Below are 22027 nucleotides of genomic sequence, written 5' to 3'. Positions count from 1 at the left end.
ATTTAAATTTGTTGTTTATTAAGACTCAGTTCCTTTTGGCCACAGCTTTCCAGGACTCATTCTTCCGTTCTGCAACATGACTTAGTCCTTAGTCCTACAGATATAATTTACAACTTAGTGATATTAAAGTCTCACAGCTCCGACTACAGAAAGTGAATTACTGGTTTGAATGACCACCTCTGTTAGTTGTTTGCACACTTGTTTTTCAATAGTAACATTGTGTTTACTTCCAGATGACTGCTAAAGCTGTTGAATAGCAATGGTTATAACACTTTTACATTGCAGACCTAAACTAGAAACACTTTTACTTTGCAATTACTTCTCCTAACAACTGGTTTTTGACATGTGTTAGTTGTCGTGTTCCTAATCCATTCAATATGTTCATTATAGATATTATGCAGTGCTAACTTTTTAGTTAGAAGGCTATGCAGTGCAAAGTCAGGTTGTCTCTAAGCAAATATTTTTACCAAAGAAAGCTTGTAGTTTTATCAAAGAATGAAATTACTTGGTTTTGGGTGTTTTTTTAGCGAGGTCTGCTTTTCATAAAAACACCTTTTATTGTAGGAGCATTTATCATGCTCATATTCTTTTGCTGAATCCCATACGGAATGGAATTCAGTTAATGTTTTGTCTAGGAGCAATGGTGAGCTACTAGCCCATAATTACCTAGAATTACTTGAGTCACCCTGTTAATTATTATTATTGTTTGGGTGATTTTTGACATAATGGCATAATATTAGGATTTTTCTAGTGTTTTGACATTTCAATCATTTTGCAATTAATTAGATCAGATATCTCTTTGATGAGATATCTTAATATTCTTGGATCATCTATAGTATCAATACCTTGTTCTGTCTCTTTCTCCATTGCCCCTAAAAGGAGCTGAAGTATTTTGGAACACTTCTGCCTACTCTGCTAAATTTTTCCATCTCCATACACTAGTGTGTCTGTGCCATTGCTAAGATTGTTTTTTTTTTCATGGAAGTACTCTGTACATACTAAAGTAATACAGATGTAGTGCTACTAGTGATGGAGCTCTGTTTCTTCTTAGTTTTCCGCATCCACTACTTCTACTTCATAACTTCCAATTTTTTTATCATTTGCCCTGCATTTTCCCTGGATATAAAATGGATGGTTTTAAGATTTTCTCTATCCCTCATGTTTCCCACTGAACTAAGGCATGCTTTCAGCAACAACTGTACTTTTTTTCATTACAGAGTTGCAGCCATCCCTATGCTACCTTTCATGAGCTTCTCTTTCTGATTTCTCCCCTCATCCACCATCAATCCGTTTAGTGTTGAGTTTTTCCCCTTTAGCTTTGTACATTATCCTTTTGTGGAAGCATCATGTATATTTGTCCCCGTGTATTTGTGCCCCTCCTATCTATATCCTTATAGAGAGTAATCAGATGTCATCATGGGTCCTTAAATGATAGGCTGATGCTAGAGCTAGTAGCAAATTTCTGTCACTGTCCTAGCAAAGCTTTGTTAAAATAGTATGATTCAAACAGCAAGCCAGTCTGTTCCATTTCATTCTGAAATTAGTGGGGAGAGAAAGGTGTGTTCAGCAGGTAACTCATCCCTCCCGTTTTGCTACATAATCTTAAATGAGATTAATCACCTGAGGGGGAGGTATCTTTCTCTTGACTAACAGATGGAATCTAAATGATTGATTTGATTTCACGTCTAATCTAAGAAACTTTCTCAGAACTTAAGGTAGTTACAGTTGGGGTGTGGTGGTGTTTTCTTGCCTCTGATAGCCTATAGTTCTCAGCTATCCATTTACCCACCTATTGGTCTTGGCCCATTTATTCACCTGCAGGAGAAGAGGTGCTATTACTTGTATCCTGACCTAGGCTCTTTGGGGGAAAAATTACTTTTCCCCATTCCAAGACTTATTGTCATGAGGAAGAATATACTGTCAAGATAGCTGATTTAGAGAGTGATGAGGTCCTGGCCACTTTTGTGCTCATTCCTGTGCTGTGAAAGTAAAATCTTCTAAAAGAAGTGTGTCACCTTCTGGAGGACAGCAGAGACTTGTCTGATTCTTGCTGTTGCTTCAAGGGTGCACGAGGCCTGGTGATGCGCTGTTGTGGCAGTGGTGATTCAAAGTAAGATTCCCCCCAGGTTATCATTCAGAAATTTGCCTCACTTTTAGAAATGCTTGTATCTTGGGTATTTCATCTGTTGTGACCAGGATCACTTTAAAGGTGAATAGCAACAACCATTGCATGTTGATATTAAAGTAACATTGTTTATAAGCATGGTCTTGTGCCAAGTGCAGTTTAACATGGTTTTGGATCTTAAATGCAGCTGAGGATGGCAAGGATGTCATATCCACCTTACGAGGAAATTGTAACCACAAGCAGAACTCAGGTGAAGAGACTTAAGAAAACTGCATTTAGATGTGTACATGCTGAATGTCAGTCCACTGCAGACCTTCCTTTGTTGCTTTTCTTTCTTCTTTTTTTTTTCTTTTTCTTTGCTCTTAGGTGCCATAGATGACTTATTAGACCTGCACCCTGAAGAAAATGGTATGAAACATTTATGCATGTCCATTTTATCTGGTTTTCAATTACAAGCACCAAGTACAATTTTAATTGTAGGTCTTAATTGATTTCATAATATAAAAAGTTGAATGAAATTATTCAGCTGCTGTATTTAAATGGTGTTAAAGGAAACACAACTTCATATACGTACCAGAGACACTAAGTAAAGTAAAGGAAATAAAAAAAAAATCTCTTTATGCAGTTTAGTTGGTCAGACTGAAAGTGTAATTAAAATACTCTCTTCATGGCTGCTAAGGAAGAAGGCGTTTGCAAACACATCAATTTAGGATTGCGTGGGCAGTCTCTTGCACTGTGGGAAGATTACCCATGTGGGGAATCACCCACGGAGGCAGAAACAGGGAATGTTCCTCAACTGCCTATGCAGAAGCAGCCCTAATCTGTGGACAGATAAGGTAGTGATGGCTTCTTTTCTGTGGTTAGTAAAAAAGATAAATGCATGGTCTGACAGTGGCCTTTTTTCTTCTGGTTTTCCCCTTACTAAGTTCCATTCTTTGTTGGACCTTTGTAGTGGAGGTACAGATGCATGCAATCATACAAGTTTAGCTAAGCAAGTTAAAAGTCTATTTTTCTTTTCTTTAGTCAAATAGTTAAGTCAATACAAAAGCAGTTGTGGGGTGACTACATCAGATAAGGATGGCTATGTTAATGTTACAATATTTGCCATTTGCCCTAATTTTGCATACTAGCTGGCTTTAGGTCAATGAATATTGTATTATTTTGAGTGCAGCAGTATCTCAATAGGCAAGACTGTTTCAAGATAACCTTATTGCAAACAAGGGTAGAACTTATGCTGCTTACTTGAGACAGCCTGAGCACAATATCCTCCCCTGTCCGGGGTGCGCTGCCCCCACAGGAGGATCAGGAAGACCACTGAGACGAGATCTGTCACTCCACTGATGGTGGTCATACACACTACGGCAAGATCTAACGGCTCTTCAGATGTAAAACTGTATGTTGTACTATCTTTCCCTGTAAAACTGGAACTCCTGCAATGGGATGCTCAGGTGAAGCAGAGCTTTGCTCTGAGTTGTTTTGCTGCAAAGCTTTTGTTCCATTATAGTAAGTGTCATTTGTAGTGAGGTACAGCATTTGCAGTATTTCTTAGCAGGTCTGTTACTAATGATGCTCCCTTTGCATCTCCCCTGCAAGCCTTCCAAACTCACAAAGGGACCTCCTGAAAGCAGTTTTGAGGTGTTGAAGCCCTGTAGAGATCAGAGTTCTTAAGTGCTTTTGAAATGGCAGGCATGTTTCCCAAACAGAAGGATTTACCCCTCTGTCTCACCTGCTGAATGGCTAGGGGGAATTGCATGTGCTTGGACAATGTTAACATTCTTGGCTGTTTTTCTGAAGATGAGAAAGCAGCCTGAAAGTTCAGGAGAGCAAATCCCCTTCTATGCTGTTTTACTTGTTGTCTGGGGAACATCAGGAAAACTGATGTGTTTGTAATGCTTCTGTTTCTAATTTTTGGGCCCTGTCAAGGAGTACAGAGGTATATAAAGATGTGAATTAGAAAGGAGCTGAATCTCAGAGCTGACTTCTGTAATTAATAAAATCCTTAGATTATGTGTTGGTTTATTTGTTTCTTAGTACATTGCTGTGCATGCTGACTCATCAGCATATTTTAAAACACAGTTCTATGCTTTTCTGACTCAACTTCAACCATTCCATTATAAATTATTACAGCTATTAAAAGAGAAACTTTTCAGAGAAGGCTGTTGCATTTAAATAAAATTGCCTGTTGCAACCATTTTGGTATTATAAGTCTTTTATCCCAGCCCAAAAGGGTTAAAAACATTGTTGCAAGTTGTGTGCAACTTGGAGAGCTCAGCCAAAGTTGCTTCTTCAAACTTACCACAAATTTGGAACAAGCATAAGTAAGATAAACTGATCTGGGTTTCAGTAACATAACATTATCAAAGTTGTTAACCACTGTTTTTATCATCTGTGTACTGCCCCAGTGGAGCTCTAAATGTTGCCAAGTAAAATAACACTTAGGGTTCCTTCATAGTTCTTTCACTTTCCATATATTTTATAAGCTTGAGAAATGGATTACGATCCTGGTTTGTGTATTTTATATAACTATTGAACTAAAATAGGAAAAAAAAATTTAAGGAGTAACGGCTCAAGTGATCTAAGAGCTTCTTCAGCTGCAGTCCTGGTGCAAAAAAAAATGAGGAGGAGGAATCAACAAGGGAAGTGGCCTCAGTTATTTCTCAGCAGCCTAAGAGAAGAGGGGAAAAAAATTACTGCAGCATTGAACTGTGTAGAAATCTTACTCTGTGTAGAGTAACTTGTGCTCATGCGGAAATATGCCAAAAATTCAAGCATTGGTCAGGTAGTCATAAAGATGATCTTAAGTATGTTCTCACAAGATTCTAGAATAATCCTCAACTCTTATTTATTTTCAATATATACCAAAACTAATTGATTTTGACAGCTTTATTAGTTTTTACTATTTTGAAGCATATAATGAAACAGACAATGCTTCAAAAAGCAACATAAAAATAGTCGTTTCCAATGTTTTAAATATTTAAATGTTTTAAATAATTAAAATCATTAATATTTAATGATTTTCGTGTGGTGTTTAATAGATTTTAAGTATACTTGTACTAGTGTTTTTAATAAGAAATTAGTCTTAACAGCATGAGGTTATGTAAAATAATCAAGGAATTATTTGTTGCATAAGCTACAAGCCCAGTTGTCCTAGAGAATTGGGTCTAAAAGAGAAAGCAACAAATATTCACTTAAGAATATTCCATCTCACTTCACATACAAAACCTAGATTGGATATTTTAAAAGGTTACTTCTTTTGTGTAAAAAAATTATTTCTCTTGACTGTTGTTCTGAGACAGCTGCAAAGGATCAGTTTGTGAGGTCCTTGGAGCCAGAAGCTAGTGATAAGGATGACATGGTGTTACTGAATGAGATTCTCAACGCCTCCTCCCTGGACGAGGGGGAATTCAGCAAAGAGTGGACAGCTGTTTTTGGGCAGGATACACTTGCTGATCTCACCATGAACTCTTCAGATGGAGATGTGGGGAACACTTCATCATCTGTGACACCAGCATCATCAGGCTACTTACCCTCACAGCTGTTAGACCAAAACATGAATGACCTGCAGTCATCTTTACATGGTGAGACCTTATCTTGTTTTGTTAGTGATTTGGGTTTAGTGTATGGTTTTTAAGAGTATGGCTTTCAGCTATGTAGAAGTGCAGTGGCAGAAGTTAAAGTTATGCCCTGAATTATGAATTATGCAAGGTGTGGCCTGGAGGAAAGTAACAGTGTATTTGTTTTTCTAGCCCTGTTCATTCAGTTTTTGTGAATGAAGTACTCTAAAACCTGAAATCAAAATTACAATCTTGAATGTTTACATTGAGTTTCATGAAGTATTCTGTAGGCCTTTAAGATATTTTTTTTTCTGTTTGAGTAGGTTTTATTATTTAAATCACAATTACTGTCTCTGTTAAGGGGCCAAAGAACCAAGAATGATTACTGTATTTTGTGTGTGAATATGAGTTTTAAACAATGTAGTGAGAATCAATTGCATTCTTTAATTTTGTTTTTTTCCAAAGCATCCCATGCTGTTTTGTGTAGGGATATGAGTGAGAGAATGGGTTGTTCTTACCCTAGCAACCACCTGTATGGGTGGATTCCTCTTATAGCCTGGTTATCTACTGATGCTGCTCTTTCTCTCCCCTTTCTTCTGTGCAATTCCTTTTCTTGTGTTTTCCAAGCTTCTGCTAGAGGGTGAGAAAAAGTAAAAGGGGAACTAGGGCAGAGTTTTCATGCTGTTGCTTTAGCCTTGAGGAAGGGAGGAAGGCAGGCTGGTGTTAACCAGACAACAGCAACTACTTTTGTACTTCCCACAGTCTGCCTAGGTATCTCCCAGGGCTTTGCAAGCTTGAGGAGCTCATTTGGACTTTTTGGGCTCTATCCTAGGTAATTTAAATCTCATTCGGGGAAGAGTGAAGTAGGAAAGATAGCAGACTGATTCCATCCTGAAGACTGCTTCTTGGTACATCTTGGCTAGAGGAAGAAAGTCAAATTTACTTTATAATTAGTACAGTTACCATCACCATCCCTAAAGCAAGGTATTTGGGTTCACTGAATTCAACACTTAGATGGAAACTGGGGGAGTGACATTTGCAATGATGCACAGTTTTGGATGCATCTTTCTGATGAGGTACATGCATATATGAGTGTGAATGACAGAGTGAAGAGGGACTGGAAGAGTGTAGGATCTGACTTCATAAAATATAAGCTAAAAAAATAATGAAGTTTAGTCATGGCATTGTCAAATTAAACTTTGTGACCAAAGGCAGACATGGTATCTACTGGAAGGGGGAAAAAAAGGGACAATGAAAGCCACCTTTCTTGATACAGAGACAAAAATAGATTTTAAGCAAGTTAGTGAAAATAGCAACAGAAATATTATGAGATTGATATTTTTTTTTCAGAATTTTTACATGGTTTTAAATGTAAATGTGTTTGTGAAGGAAATATATTCTTCAAGTGTAAATGGCAAACAGGGCTGAGTATCCTTTCTGAGGGTGTTGATATCACTGTCATCTTCACAAGACGCTGGCACTGGCTGTGCTGTTAGTACTTCATAGTCAGAACTCAGGTATGTTGTATTCAAGCAACACTACAAATGAAAAATCCATTCCAGACAACGTGGTATCCCAAAATAATTTCTTACTATGAAAAAGAATAAGTCTATATTAGAAGAATAAAATACATTGATGCTTTCAAATGGATTTCCAAGGGCTTCGCAGGTCACGGCAATTGATCTGCTGGCATCTGAAAAGTCAGGGCTAATCGCTGAATAGTCAGCATATCTGATAGTCAGCATGTTCCCAGCTGACTAGTTGCCAAGTAAAATGCATTATTTAGACTATTTTTCTTCTAAAGTTTTTTGTTCCTTATTTTTTTAACAGAAGGTGAAATTCTCTCTTTTATATTTTGAGAAATCTTGGCTTTAATCTTAAACTGCATTTCATTTCACTTCACAGCACTCCTTTCATAGTTTGACCTCATCAGTTAATTTAGGAACAGACACTTGTTTATTTTTAAACAAAATACTAACTGCAGTATAAATATACAAGTTGGAAATATTAGATTATATGGATTATGGATATTTTTACTGAGGACTTGTGATACATCTCCTACACTTTCTTTTTCCCTTAACTGGTAGGATTGCCTAATAATTATTGTGTGGGGTGCTATGCTGGAGCCTAAATGTTGCATACTTCCTGTGTGAATTTGGCCTTAAGATCATAAAGATTCTTAAAACTCACATGCTTAACTTTAAGCACATTAACTTTTCTATTAACTTCAGTGGGATTACTTACTTATTTTATGTTAAGCACGCTCATAAATCTTTGGAGCTTTGTTTTCTGTCTGCCTCAGATCTTAATCTGTAAAACAGGCACAATGCTATGTAGGTTATAAACTATTACGGTCAGGAACTCCCAGCTTGGAGTGTTCTCTGGCTGTATTTATAGGCAGGATCTAGCACAATGGGACTTTGAATTGTTATGGGGCTACCAAGTGCTGGTTTAAAATACATAAATGCGTGTCTATACATATATATTAGAAACAAAGCATGCTCCCAAGAAATCTGTTGGGTTTTCCTCCAGATACAGCTTTGTGGTTTGGTTGCCTTTCCACTTTTTCAGACATCCTTGCCTTTCTCTTTCTTTCATGATGTTTATGGCCTCATTTACTTGCTTGTTCATACCACTACGGGCTCCTCTTTATTTTCCCGATGTTCATATGCTCTAGTTGGTAAGAAAAAGTGCAGCTCACTGTTTTAATTTCTGAATTTAATTGTGGTAATGTCTGTGAAGATGCTGGCTGAAAAGTAAGCTGTTTGGTTTCCTTGCTGTCTTGGCAGTATCTTTTGTCTAGTCACGTAACGAAGCCATCCTGTGCACAGGCAAACCAGAAAAGACTCAGGGCAAAAAACTGCTTTCAGATTGCTAGGTTGCAGATTGTTTTTAAAAGCCAAAGTTGTTCTTTGTAGCTCACTGTGAGTGGACACTAAAAACATAATTCATTATAGTATTTAATAAACAGTCTTTCCCAATACCTTCATAGATGAGTGAGTTCATTAGGAAGGCATTACGTGGTTTCTGGAATATTTTTGTTTGGATGTTTTTGTTGCTGTTGTTAGGTTTTTTATGTTTCCTAAGTGGCACTTGAGCTACCTGCATTTCAGTCAACAGAACCAGACCACAGCATCTCTCATGGTTGTGCTACTTACCGAGCCTTAGTCCAGGGAGTCAGAAGGAAGGCTCCAAAGAAGTTAGCTGGTCTGCAGTGTTTTGCTCTCTGGTCTGCCAGTCACATTGGTGTAAACAAACATCAGTGAGGTCTCAGGGAGCCAACTCGTCATCTCACTGAAGTCACAAGACTTGCACAGGAAGTTTCCAGGCAGCATTCCCATTCATTTCTATGAAATTAGGATATGGCCCTATTTGCCTCAGCCACTTAATTTATCCATTGCCATCCACTGAGATATTAAAGCACTTCCGTGCAATGCATCTCCAAACAAACAAAAGTGTTACAGTTTTCTGCAGTGGTGTATGATGTTCTCTGCCATTCTCCTCTTTTGTAACACAGACAGAGAAAATGCCCAGGGAAGTATGGCATTCTGAAGTCTTAATGCCATGCTTTTTATTATTTATGATTCAAATTTGCCTATTTGAAAGGTTGAACTCTAAAATCTCACTTTTAAGGGGCACAGGCTAGATCATAAGCGTTTATCACCTTTGCCTGGAGCAAATATATGAGCACTCTGCTTCCAGATTTTAAAGAAGTTTTAGTTTCTTTCGTTAGAGATACAAATGATGTTTGTGACATTGAATTTCCTTCTGAATTCATGTGATTTTATAGATACACTCTTCTTGCTTCTTTTTAATAACACTGCTTGGTCTTCAGACCTTTTATAGTTAGGCCAAGATCAGGGAGTGACGAGAATAATCTGTTAGACCAAGAGCTTATGTGACTTGCATGGCCATTACACTGTTGGGATGCTGGGTAGCAACATCTGTCAACATCTTTCTCCTCTTGGAAGAGGAGAAAGTAAGGGAAGGAAGCAGAAAGAAAGTAGCAAAGGATGTGAGAGCATAAACTTGTAGATAAAAGAGACTGAATAAGGAAGTGCAAACTGTGTGCACAGATGAATATCTTGTTTATGGTACTGCAAAATTAGATACACTAGATCCACGAGATGGATGGATAGTTGATCAGACCACACTTAAAGAGATATTATTGAAATTAGAAATGCAACCTCTAGTCCTCAAAATGTGATAAAGCATAAGAATTTAAATATCTTAATGAAGGGACATAAATGCTCTGGTTTTTCCTAGCGTGTTTCCATGGTAAGCCACCTCTAGTTCATTTTGCCATCCTAGCTCACCTGTCTCATTAACTGTATTTATCATTACTCTTTTGTGGCTATGGAATATGCCTGTAAGAACAAAGAATTGTGAATACTCAGTTTTACTTTTTCCTGCACAGTTACTCTCTCTCTGCTGAGAAGATCCTTTCAAATGAAGAACAAAAAAAATACTCCCAATTAAAACTTAGTTTTAAGCTAATGTGAAGTAGCACATCCTGAATTTAATTCTTCAAAGTGTTTCACAGGCAAGTTTTTTTCCAGAATTAATAATTTCAAACTTAGCTAAAAAATCTAGTGCCTCTAAATATGTTTTTTTCCGAACAGTTGATGAAATTAAAGTCTTTGGAACTGTGAAAGTAAAGGAAGGTAGGAAAAATTGTTAGTATGTGTGATATTTTAACCCAAATGTAAGTGGTGATGTTCTCCCTACAGTTATGCTTGACGTGATTAATGTACAGGCCTTTCTGTGAACAATCGTTAACTGTAATTGGATTAAAAAAAAATTAAAACAAGAAAAAAAATCTTTTTTAGCCAGTTTAAAGGTCTGAAAAGAGTGCAGTTGCCTGAATCTAGAGATAATGAAACTGATCTACAGATATTCTCTTCTAGAATGCTGCTTGTCTGATTGCTGATTTCTTCTGTGTGAGTAAAGACACAAACAGCTGTAACAGTAAACATAATATTCTGCTTCATCATATGATACATGCATTGTGCTACCAGACAATGGTTTGTCAGAGTTAACAAATTAATTCTTCATGCTAATGCTGCCTTATTATTGAATTTTAGGATGGGCCCCTAACAGTATGAACCCACCACCTATACCACAACCAGCACAGAAACCAAACAGCCTGAATGGGAATGTTAACAAGACACCCATGAAAGGTGATAGAGTCGTGTATTTTTTCAGTTACTTTGCTTTTCCTTTTTGGCTTTGACTCTGGTATCTTTCTCGTCTTCTGGGTTACTCTATTGTAATAAAACCTATTTTTTCAGTAGTTAAGAAATTTGTGCTCACTAAATAATTACTCTGTTTCATCATTGAATTGATATGTATGTGTATTTTTTGGTAGGCTTCAGTGCTAGGAGTACGTCAAAAGAGTAATTTATCATGAGTGAGCTGAAACTACAGTTTCTTTTACTGCTTTAATTTTAAGTCACAGTATAGCATCTGCATGCACTTCTTCCAAGCTAGACAGTGTTTTGAAGCTCTAGGAGGACATTGTGGCTAAAATGCAGGCTGCTGAAAAGGCAGAAAAACCCTAATTGCAAATGTTATTGATAACATACATCATATAAGTAATCATCAGTTTGCAACTGAATTCACTTGTTGCAACTGAGCCAAGAATGCATAGTCCTGCCAGCTACTGAGACAAGCCCTGCTGATTTTTACTAGGGTTTTCTGGATAAGCGAACCAGGAATATGTTGGATCCTTACTGCCAGTCTGTTGCCTATTCTGTGCACTCACATTCGATCAGAAACTATGTCAAAGTTGTTCAGTGCAGAAGAAAGGAGCAGTGCGTATTCCTTGCCCTGCCTCTAGGGATTAAAAGACTGGCATTTTTCAGTTCAGCAATAAAAAGAAAGAGGATTAAGGTGTTCTGGAAACTGTTTTGGAAGTGAGCGTGATACCAGAGCCACGGTACCTTCACCAGAAAAAGGAAAAGGCTTCAACTACTTTGAAATCTGTGTTTATGAAAGTGGCAGATACTCTAGCCTTGCAGACATCTATATGAAAGTCATGCCATGTAGAGTATATTTTGTCTGTACCTCCTTCATAGTAGCCAAAGTTGTCACTCCTTCAACCTGAACATCTGCTCTGTTGGAATAAGAGAAGGAAGGAGGCCTCTATGAAATCTGTATGTCAATACAGGCAACATAGGTGCAATACCTCAACAGTTGTTGGAACATATTCCTAGTTCACATTTTTTTTGTATCCATGAAAAAAATATGCCCTAGTACTAGAAGCTGTACTTGGGACTGGCTGTCACATGTACTCACTCTTTCCAGCCAATACCTTCCCATTTAAAACTTCCTTCCACATAAGTAACAACCTGTGTGGCCGTACACGGGGGTGACAGAACAGTCACATGAACTGGATTTAGGCAGAGGAATTTAGTCCTGCAAAAGAGGTTGAAAGTAAAATTTGCCTTCACTTTTCTTTTACTTCCTTGCAGACATGCAGGTGCACACAGAAGTAAAGTACCTTTTATGAAAAAATGCTAGGCAGGGCAAGATTGTTTCTATTCTCAATTAAAGTGTTCCTGTACTTAGCGTAGTAGGAACCATACGAAATACAAAGGCAAACAGATGTAAAACATTCAGTCTTGCTAAAGTTCCATATTCTGTTAAAGGCAGTGTTTTAAAATGCCATCACTTTTTCATATTTTCTTGTCAGATGTGCCCTTAGTAATAAATTAAAAGATAGCATAGCATTTGTTTGACCTCAGTAAAACATTAAGTCAGTTTTGTTTTAAAATTGCTGACAAGTCTGTACTTCTCTTTTTTTTCTTTCTGTGTTTTTTTTTCGTGTTTTGTTTTATTTTTTGCCAGAATCTACAAAGAATCCTAAAGACTTGACTGCCTGGTTCAGTCTTTTTGCTGACCTTGACCCGTTAGCCAATCCTGATGCTGTCGGGAAAACTGATAAAGAACACGAGTTGCTTAATGCATGAGACAGCTGCCTGTGGTAACTCACATTCTTCTGTTCATCAACACTGTTTTGAGGTTTAAAGAAACTAAATGAAAATTATTATGCTGTTGTGAAACTATAAAGTATGTGCCATGATAATAAAAAAAAAGGGAATGAATCCCCTTTTATAGAGGTACAGTTATTTGCTCTTGTTTTGTATAAAGAGTTCTCATTTATTTTCTATGTGGATTTACAAAAAAAGTGAGGTTGAGAATTAGGGCAGATTTTTTGCCAAATTAGATTATCTGCTGAAACACTGTCTTTGCCTGAGGTGGTGCAGAGCTAACACTGGAGTGAAATACAAATTGCAAACCTATTTTTTTATAATTTTTCTTGAGTAAATAAAAATAAATCATGTAACTGAGGAGGCTGCACGAGTCAAACATCTATCATATATATAATATATATTACTGCTATGTTGAGATGTCAATTAAATCTGTTCTGGTAGTACTCACAGTGAAAAATCTGTGTTGGGGCTCATTATTGAAGAAATAAATTGGAGTCTGTGCAGTGCAGCCATGGAAATTGTGCCCTTTCTGATTTAACTTATTAGACAAACTGCGCTACATAAACCAAAGTCATGCCCAGCAGGCTTCTTTTCTGAGGTTTTTCTCCATTGCACCGACAGAATTTGCACCTGTTGCAGAAGTTTCTTGCAGCTGATTCTTTACCATGCCTTCAGAGAATTCATACTTCTGTTCAGAGTTTTTCATCCAATTTATTTCTGAAGCATGTGTTATTTTGAGCTTGTTGTGACATTAACTCTTTAATAAAATGATTTTGACCAAAAAAAGACCTTTTATTCCTACTAGAATGCTGATGTGCTGTTGAATTGGTACATAACAAGTATCTGAATATAAAACATTCGACCAGTTTTTAGACAGTACCTAATAATTCATATCATTACCTCACACCGTTTCTGAGTAGCAATCCAGCAGGAAAGTAAGAAAATTTGAACTCACTTGGTGTTCTTTCCACCCTCCTTTTACAGCAGGGTAAGGTAAAAAGGATATGATCTTAAGCGACTGCTGGCACAAGTTCTGTGTATTTGCTGTATGTACCATGTAGGACCTGCTTTGCAATGTATTGTATTAGGCTTTTTTTAATTCAGTTAATTTTTGGTTTACATTGGTGAAGTGTTTCAGTACCTGTTAACTGTATACTCAAGTAGATAATCCTTGTCTCACAGTCAGATAACTAAGTACCCACACTGGAAACCTGAAAATTACTATATAAATGTAGAAGTTAACTGAACTGACCTACTGCTTCTCAAACGCAGCAGAACATCATTTAATGGCTGCACAAAGCAACATTAATGTGAATTTGCTACGTCCTAGCAAAAATGCTATCAGTAGGTGGCGGGGGAGGTTGGACTGACTGGAATTTATCTGACTGAATTCACAACAAGTTTTAAATATCTCTGTCCAAAACTGTAATGTTCAAAATCTCACCCCACAGCTTGGCAGTCTCAAAGTACTCCAGTTTTTGCCAGAGAAGTTCTTCAGCTGTTTAGCAGTATATTTTCATATATAATGGGAAAGAACAGTCTGGTGTTCTCCTTGCACAGTACCCAGCCCACCCAGGTCCCCCTCACCATATCTATTGATTAAGACATGAAAGCTGATACAGATGCCTTATCTAAAGATAAAACTTCATTCCATCCACTGCATTTCCTACTGTTTGCTACTGTCAGCTCCTTTCCCGATAAACTGTCTTTTCTAAGAAGTATAACTTTGTTGAGCATTAGAGGGGAGTGTGAACTGACTTTGGAAGGCAGTCTCTGCCCATAAATAAGGCATCTACAAAGTGGATTAACTGGGAAATACCTAAGGTTTATGCCAAGGTTCACTTTGGAGTGCTAGTTTGCACTCGTAACACGGAATGTTTGCCCCAAATCCTCTTCATCTTAAACTGTAATTATTTGCAATGCCAAAAATGTTAGGAGCTGAAGGGGTAGACAGGTTGCTTTTCAGCCCAGCTTGGTTACCACTGAAATCATTAAACAGATTTGTGCAACTTTAGGCAAGTCTGTGGTTGCTAAACTTGCTCTGAATTATGTTCATCTTAATAGTTGCTAAAACAATTGGGGGCAATCCACTCTAGCATTTTCAGTAGCTAAAGCAGTTAGTGAGAATAAAAGCAAAGAGGAGGCCACTGCGACCTCAAAACGGCTAATTCACTGTTCTTTAAGATTCAGAAAAAAATGTTTGTGTTTGGTTTTTAGGTCACAGATTCTGGACTTCCAGGATTAAAAAATTCTGCTGTCTTGATTGGCACAATTAAGTGCATTGCACAAGTTCAGCTAAAGATGTTCTGAATCCTCATCATGTTTTTTAGGTAGAAAACCAGATTTCATCTGTTTTACATAAGGGAAACCACGGCTGCAGGGTTCCTCCCCTGCAAACAATCAATTAGCTCATACTATGCATGAGGTTTTTGTAATACTTAATTTTTGAAATTGACATTAGCTTTGAATTCTAATCTTTACCCTGTATATTTTTTTCACACTTTAAGATGAAAGAAAGGAGGCAGAAGCATTTAAAATAAATACAATTATTTTTTCTTAAAGAAAAGCACTTGAAATCCTGGTGTACAATGCATTATTATCATGAACGTTTATTGAAGCTGAAAACTGGAACAAGCAAGCTAACACCCTGCAAATAGGCATTTTTCAGGGGAAAAAAAATCTTAATTACAGAGTTACAAAAAATGCTTCCCTACTACTACTGACATGTGTGGCATGTGCCTCTTGGCAGCCTGTGCTGCAGTGTAGCTCTGAACCCCAGTGTCCTTAGGAGAGGATTTTCTGTGGTGTGTGTGCAGGCGCAGCAGTAGTTGGGACAACAGGGCAGTTCATCATCCTGGTGCAGTTACAGATTGATTGTTCTAAACACGTAGCATTCATCTTGATTTAATATGCTTCATTCCAGTTGCATATGCTGGTTGACTAGTGGATTGTTTTAAAATAAAAACAGCTGTAGAACCCTTCGTGGCAGATGAAAACTATTAATTGATTAACTGTCCTTATCGGGAAGTTGATCAAAGTTGATGTAATTGATTTTGGTGAGTGGAGGTTTCTACAAATCTGAGAACAGCTGCTTCAGGGGAACTGGAGTGTGCGCCTTGGGAATTGAACAGCTCATGGAGAAAACTAACAAGTAACTTTTCAAAGTAACTTTTCTGGGCTTCTTAAGTGATCAGAATTTACTTCCAACACAACAGAGTATGACTTGCTGACATTGTTCCCTTCTTCCGTTTCCATATCCAACATCGTATTGGCGTGACATTGATGTACTCTGAAGCAAGACCACTTGGTCACAAGCAGCCACCTGCCTTCCCCCAGCACTCTTTGATGGGTGTCCATCAAATATTAGGGGCTGCACGTGCTCGAATAAAAAAGAAAGGACAACCTAAGTAACAAGGTGATTGAGTGAAGAAGCAACACCAGCAGCAGCTTTGCTCCAAGTGGGAATACCAGCAGGCCTACAAGCCCTGACAGCTCCGGACTCTGAGATTGACAGTACAGCATCCAGGTGCATCATCTGTTCTCCTGGGGCCTCTGCTACTACCAGCTGCTATCTACAATGACACCCCAGTGCAGGTAGCAAGGGATACTAGATGAGCACCACTGAGGACTGAATAGTGGTTATGCTGTCCGCACTTTCTGCTGAGTGTGTGTGCATGAAGTAAAATAGCCCCAGGGCAAAGGAAGAAAAGCTGGAAGGTGCAGCTCGCTCTCAGTGCCATTCCCAAAGAGAGTTATTTAGAGTAGAAGCAAGACATTGATGCGGTAAAGGTGCAGCTGCCTGTTTTAGGTCTCTCCTCACGTTTTCAAGCTATTTTCTGCCCAGCATGCAGTGGCTGTTTCCACCCACTCAGTCCAGCATCCAACTGCTTTCTCCTCTTGGCAGGGAGGCACCGAGGAAGACCAGCAAGGATGAGCTAGGCAGCATAGGGAGGTCCTGCCATGCTGCAATCTAGGCAGCCTGCAGCCACTCTCGCTCACCTCATCAGCAAGGAGTAGTTGCAAGAGTTGGACTTCTGCCACAGTAAGCTGTGGCCAGCCAGGGACCCAGCATGTGTCTAGGTTTATACTGCTATGGGTATGTAAGCTACCCGAAATTGAGCCCTCACTGCAACATAGGCACACAATCTCATCTAGCGTGTACTGTACCCCCACTCCAGTTAGCCTTTTTTAACAATTTCTGCTTCTTGTAAATGCCTTATTTTTAAACAAGCTACCATATGGGAAGGCAGGAAGCAGAGCAACAACTAGGCTTGCCAAGAGCCAGGCAGCAGAGGGTTTGCCTCGGCTGAGTAGCAGAAATGCTGAGACAGTCTAGCACTGCATTGGCAAACCAGCTATGAACAAGCTGCTTCCCACTGTTGGGGCTGCCATCCTCGCTCAGCATGTGCTTAGTGCGCAGAGCCAGGCTGCGATGCCATGCACGCACACACACACAGACGGACAGTAAATAGGGCACCACGGGCAAACAGGCCCTGCAGGTTCAGCAAGTTCGGCCTTGGGTACTGTCCAGCCTCCAGCTCCCAGGCAGACTAGCTTTGCAGTCAGACCATTACACAGGTATTCATTAACAGTGCTCTCCTAAGCATAAAATTGACTTTTCCCCTCAGTGATTAATTAGAAACCAGTTCGATATTCCCTTTAAGTAACAGAAGGTACTTTCCTGCACAGGAGACCACCACGATAGACCTGGAGCATGTCCCCAGGAGGGCCATGAAACTGGTCAGAGGGCTGGAACACCTCTGCCGTGAGGACAGGCTGAGACCACTGTGGTTGTTCAGCCTGCAGAAGGCTCTGGGAGACCTTAGCGTGGCTTTTCACTGTATAAGAAAGACAGAGAGACTTTTTACCAGGGCCTGAGGACAAGGCGCAACAGTTTTGAACTGAAAGAGGGTAGGGTTTAGATGGCATATAAGGAAGAAATTTTTTACAATGAGGGTGGGATGCTGGAACTTGGATGCCCAGGGAAGTTGTGGATGCCCTGTCCCTCTAAGTTTTCAAGTTGAGGTTGGATAGGACTCTGAGCAGCCTGATAAACGTAAGATGCACACAGCAGAAAGGTTGGACTATACAACCTTTAAGGGTCCCTTCCTACACAAACTATTTTGTGTCTGTGATGAAGCAAGAAGGCTGCCATTGGCCAGGGAGCAGCATAAACTCCCATCAACTGCATCAACTTTTAAACTCTGTTTTACCCTGGTGAAAGCTTGATGTGCCCAGCCTTGCTATTAATCCATAGCAGAGGGGTGTGAAGTTTTGGCTGCTTTCTAAAAATTACAAAATTTAAAGCATGCCATAGCTTGGAGTTAAAGGTCTGGCTCATTCTACCTGCCTGTTATTTACACTGGTTGCTGTTAGAATATTTATGGGGTAATGAATACAAAAAAAAAAAAAAAAGCAGATAAGGGATTTTAGAAGTGACTGCAGGCCTACCTAAGCTGTTAAAGAAGTTACAGCCAGCTTTCTTTTTAAACAAAAGTCTTTCATCTAGCCCAGAAACCTACTCTATAGGGTGCTCCTTTTATTTTGGACTTGTGACAGTAGGAAAGGCCTCAGGACAGGTGCTGGAGCCATATGCTCGCTTGAGCAACAGGCTGCAGAGAGGAAAAAAACCAAATTTCAAAGTACTACACAATGAAATCATCCACCCTGTCTCCATCTAGGTAGGTGGATAACAGCTGGCTGCAGGAAACAAGTGTGCTGAATGCAACAGAAGAAGGAGAAAGGAGAAAAACCAAACCCCTACTATTACTCTAAGTGCAGTCCTCAGAATAAATCCTTGGCACGTAAAATGCAGAAATTAAAATCACAGGCCACTGAAATAACTACTTTGCTGTTACAGCTGCTTATTTTCCTGGATTGTTCAGGCAGTCCTTTGTGGTCTTCCATGATCATCTCTGCCTTGACCTTGAGTACCGGAGCTCCAAAGCACAAGTCTGACAACAGACAGTGACCCTGACCACGGTCAACAACAGAGATTCTGACGAATGAAACAAGTTTTGGAGGAATCATTCTGATCTACAGTTCAGCTGGGTCTTGGGCTGATCTAACCTGTCCATGAGGCTTTCCCTGGATTTGGTGACAGCAGCCAGGGCTGCAGAGGAGCCACAGGCGCATGAGCAATCCAAGGCTTTTTCCCCAAAATGCTAGTTTACCCTGTTAAGTCACAGCAGGCTGCCTAAGGCTAGAATCCATAAGAACCCCAAACCCACCAAAATGTGGGTCTCCACGCTCCCCCACAGCCCACAGTGCCCTAGTGGGCCCTTTCCAACTGGAGGAAGAGCCTGTAATGGCACTGAACTGGCTGAAAACCTGGCCAAAACAGGTGGAGGGGGGAGTTTGAAGCAGCAGAGGTCACAGAGGCACATGAGCCTGCACAGTGGGGAGACGCTGGCAGCAGCAACAGTGTCACCAGAGCACTTTGGGTAGTGCTTGTCCCCTCTACTTGTCACCACACCACAGCTAAGCTTACCTGCAAGATATACATAGCTGTTACTGGTCTTCATGTGGGGAAATAATAATTACAAAAAAGCATCAAACAAAATCTTCCTATTGTCCACCCTTAAGGCTCCCTCTCCCTCCCACTTTACAGCTTCTGCTTTCATTTTAAGGAACGTGATCTGGGTCTCCTTGGAGGTAGGGGAGCTCTTGGGTTCACCTGGCTTTGCCACATTCAATTAGTTGTTATTATTGCTGTTCTTCAAAGGATGGACAGACCACAGACAGTGCAGATCCACCTCACAGCCCAGTTTTAGCTGTGGGAATGTTGCCAAAGCAAAATACAAAGGGAAACAAGATTAAAAAGCAGAGGCAGGAAGAAAGCCTGCACTGAGACTGTGTTAAGGCCCTCACCCTTACACTCCCCCTCACCCCCCCCCCATTTTAATAGTCCTTCCTGAGACCAAACAATAAATACAATCAGAAAACACTAAAAAAAACCCATAATGGGTCTTTTCCCTACTTGAGATTTGCAGGAGTAGATTGAACTGTCTGTCCTGGGGTGGTTTGTAATGAACAGTACAGCTTGCCTGTAAGTGGTTTGGGTTCCCTCTCCACTCCCCATAAGCACATCCAGTATCTAATGGAGGAGCTTAATTGAGGTTGAGGTACCTAATGGTGTTTTCTTTGATGGTTGTTATGAAAAAAGGGAACGTGTTTTAAGATATAGGAAAATGCTCTTATGGCCCCAAAATAAGTCCTCCTGTTGTACAGCATTGCCAAAACAACTTCCCTTCTGCAGGGAGGACTGCCAAAGAGAAGCAAGTGCCTCTCTGCAGGAAGACTTATGCTGATGGACACACCTTCAGCATTGATAAAATCTCTATCAAGTTGTTCAAGTTCCTGTGCATGGAGGAAAGAAATAAGCACCTGACCCACAGCAACATCAAGTTGCTTGAGGTGAGCCTTAGCGTGACGCAGAGGCATGTAGCCATGGTTCCTTTCCCCAGCTTGCTGTTGGAGCCTGAAACACCACCATGATGCTGCCTGCCTTAAGTCCTGGAGGCTGCAGGAGAACAAGTCATGTCCTCTCCCGGTTATCAAAGGTGGTGGAAAAGAGACTCCAACACAGGAGGGGCAGGCAGAGTTGGGAAACAGACTCCTACCCAACCTGTTATCTAGGGAGCCTTGCAGCTTGCCAGGGACTTCAATCTAGGATGTTATGGAGACACTGCTGTCCAGTCAAGTGACAAAGTGGTGGTCCAGGTTTGGCAAACAGGGTGACACGGTCAAGATAGACCTCAGAGATGATGGAATAGGAGCTCACCTCAGGTGAGCCCGAATAGGTGAAGCGTAAGAAAATAGCACTGTGGGTAGCTCTCACTACTGGGAGATCCAGGTGGCTCCCTGAAGGAGCAAGCAGCCTGGGGAGCAAACAGGAGAAATTAAGAGGCCTGTATACAGTTGCAGGGCTACCATCTCACTGGGATCAGTTGTGGTGAGAGAGTTTACACAACTGGAGCTCTGCCATGGGTGGACATGGGCTCTTTAGGTATGACTGGGCAGGATGGTGAAGAGGGGAAGCAGCCCATGCTGTGGGAAGGCGTGGATGCTTTGGGACGAGTGGTGACCTGGCTGAGAGCTCACAGGTCAGGATTAGAGGACAGACCAGACCAACATGGATGACACTGTGGTGTTTGCTACAAGACAACCTGATCACAAGCGAGTAGATGAGGTCTTCCTCAGAAAATTGGAAGAAGGCCGTGTTCCCTGGGGACCTTGAACCACCTCAAGTTCTGCTGGAGGAAAAACACAGCAGGAGACAAGCAATCCAGCTGTTTTCTGTAACAGCCTAGTAACTTCCCATGACAGCCAAGTCAAGGAACCAATACGAGGAGATGCTCAGCTAGACCTCACGCCTACAAAGAAAAACTGGTTAGGAAGATAAAGGTTGGGGGCAGCCTTGTCGGAAGTTACCATAAGACTGTAAAGTTCAGGATCTTGAGAGGAAGGGGGAAAAAGTAAAAAGCAAGATCACAACCACGAACTTAAGAGCAGACTTTGACCCCTTCAAGGACCTGCCTGAAAAGTCCTGTGGCATACTGTCCTGGAAAGGAGTTCAGGAGACCTGGCTGATTTTCAAGGATCACCTGCTCCAAGCTCAATCCTTCCTCTCTACTCAGCACTGTAGAAGGCTCAGAGGGGAACCTTATCCATGTGGATCGATATTTGAAATGGGAAGAGGACTGGTGTCAAAAATGACAGAGCCAGACTTTCCTCTAGTGATGCTCAGAGACAACGGACACAAACCAAAAGACAGGAAATTCCATTTAAACCTACAAAATTCCTTTTTTTACTGTGAGTATGGTCAAACACTAGAACAGGTTCCCAGAGATGTCATGAGGACTCTGTCCCTAGAGATCCTTCAAACCCAACTGGATACTGCCTGAGCAACCTGCTCGAGCTGACATTTATGACAATTAGAGCATTTTTTACCAAAAGGGTTATATCCACAAATTGACTTTGCACATCCAGAATACCCTTACGTATCTATTCAGGAAGGCACATATAAATTCTTTTAGTTTAGACATTTAGTTTCCCTCAGTGCATTTCCACAGGCAGTATAGGGCAGCTACACCAGTACCAAAGATCCCAGGCTGCTGGGATGCCCCACACAGAAGTATTCACAGGATTCACAAACAAGTTGGGTTCCCCCACCCCCAGTGTCTAATTTGTTGGTCATTCTTCCTCACCCACTGGAAACAAAATCAAACCATGCTGCAGTGCTGCATTCGACAGCCTTTCAATTAGGATGCCACTGAATAGGCATATTGCAATCTGTAGATGATCTGAATTAATGACACTTATCCAGGCTAGTGCTCCTGTGCACTGTTATG

The 22027-nt window shown here is 40.3% G+C and overlaps 1 protein-coding gene across 4 annotated transcripts in view; it reads left to right on the top strand.

Annotated features, from left to right (window-relative positions):
- ICA1 (islet cell autoantigen 1) overlaps window positions 1-13032 on the top strand; it is a 64578-nt gene extending 51546 nt beyond the window's left edge. For 2 of the 4 annotated variants that reach the window (XM_069859681.1, XM_069859680.1), the window contains 5 exons: window positions 2313-2375; window positions 2492-2533; window positions 5422-5703; window positions 10764-10859; window positions 12529-13032. In XM_069859681.1, the coding sequence (XP_069715782.1) occupies window positions 2313-2375; window positions 2492-2533; window positions 5422-5703; window positions 10764-10859; window positions 12529-12650 (605 nt within the window). In that variant the 3' untranslated portion in view covers window positions 12651-13032. The remainder of the gene's footprint in view (window positions 1-2312; window positions 2376-2491; window positions 2534-5421; window positions 5704-10763; window positions 10860-12528) is intronic. The other 2 variants (XM_069859683.1, XM_069859682.1) reach the window with 2 other exon arrangements.
- Window positions 13033-22027: the final 8995 nt, after the last annotated feature.

The sequence above is a fragment of the Phaenicophaeus curvirostris genome, chromosome 6 (assembly GCF_032191515.1).
Source record: "Phaenicophaeus curvirostris isolate KB17595 chromosome 6, BPBGC_Pcur_1.0, whole genome shotgun sequence".
NCBI lineage: Eukaryota > Metazoa > Chordata > Aves > Cuculiformes > Cuculidae > Phaenicophaeus > Phaenicophaeus curvirostris.
This window is presented reverse-complemented; position numbering and strand designations above follow the sequence as displayed.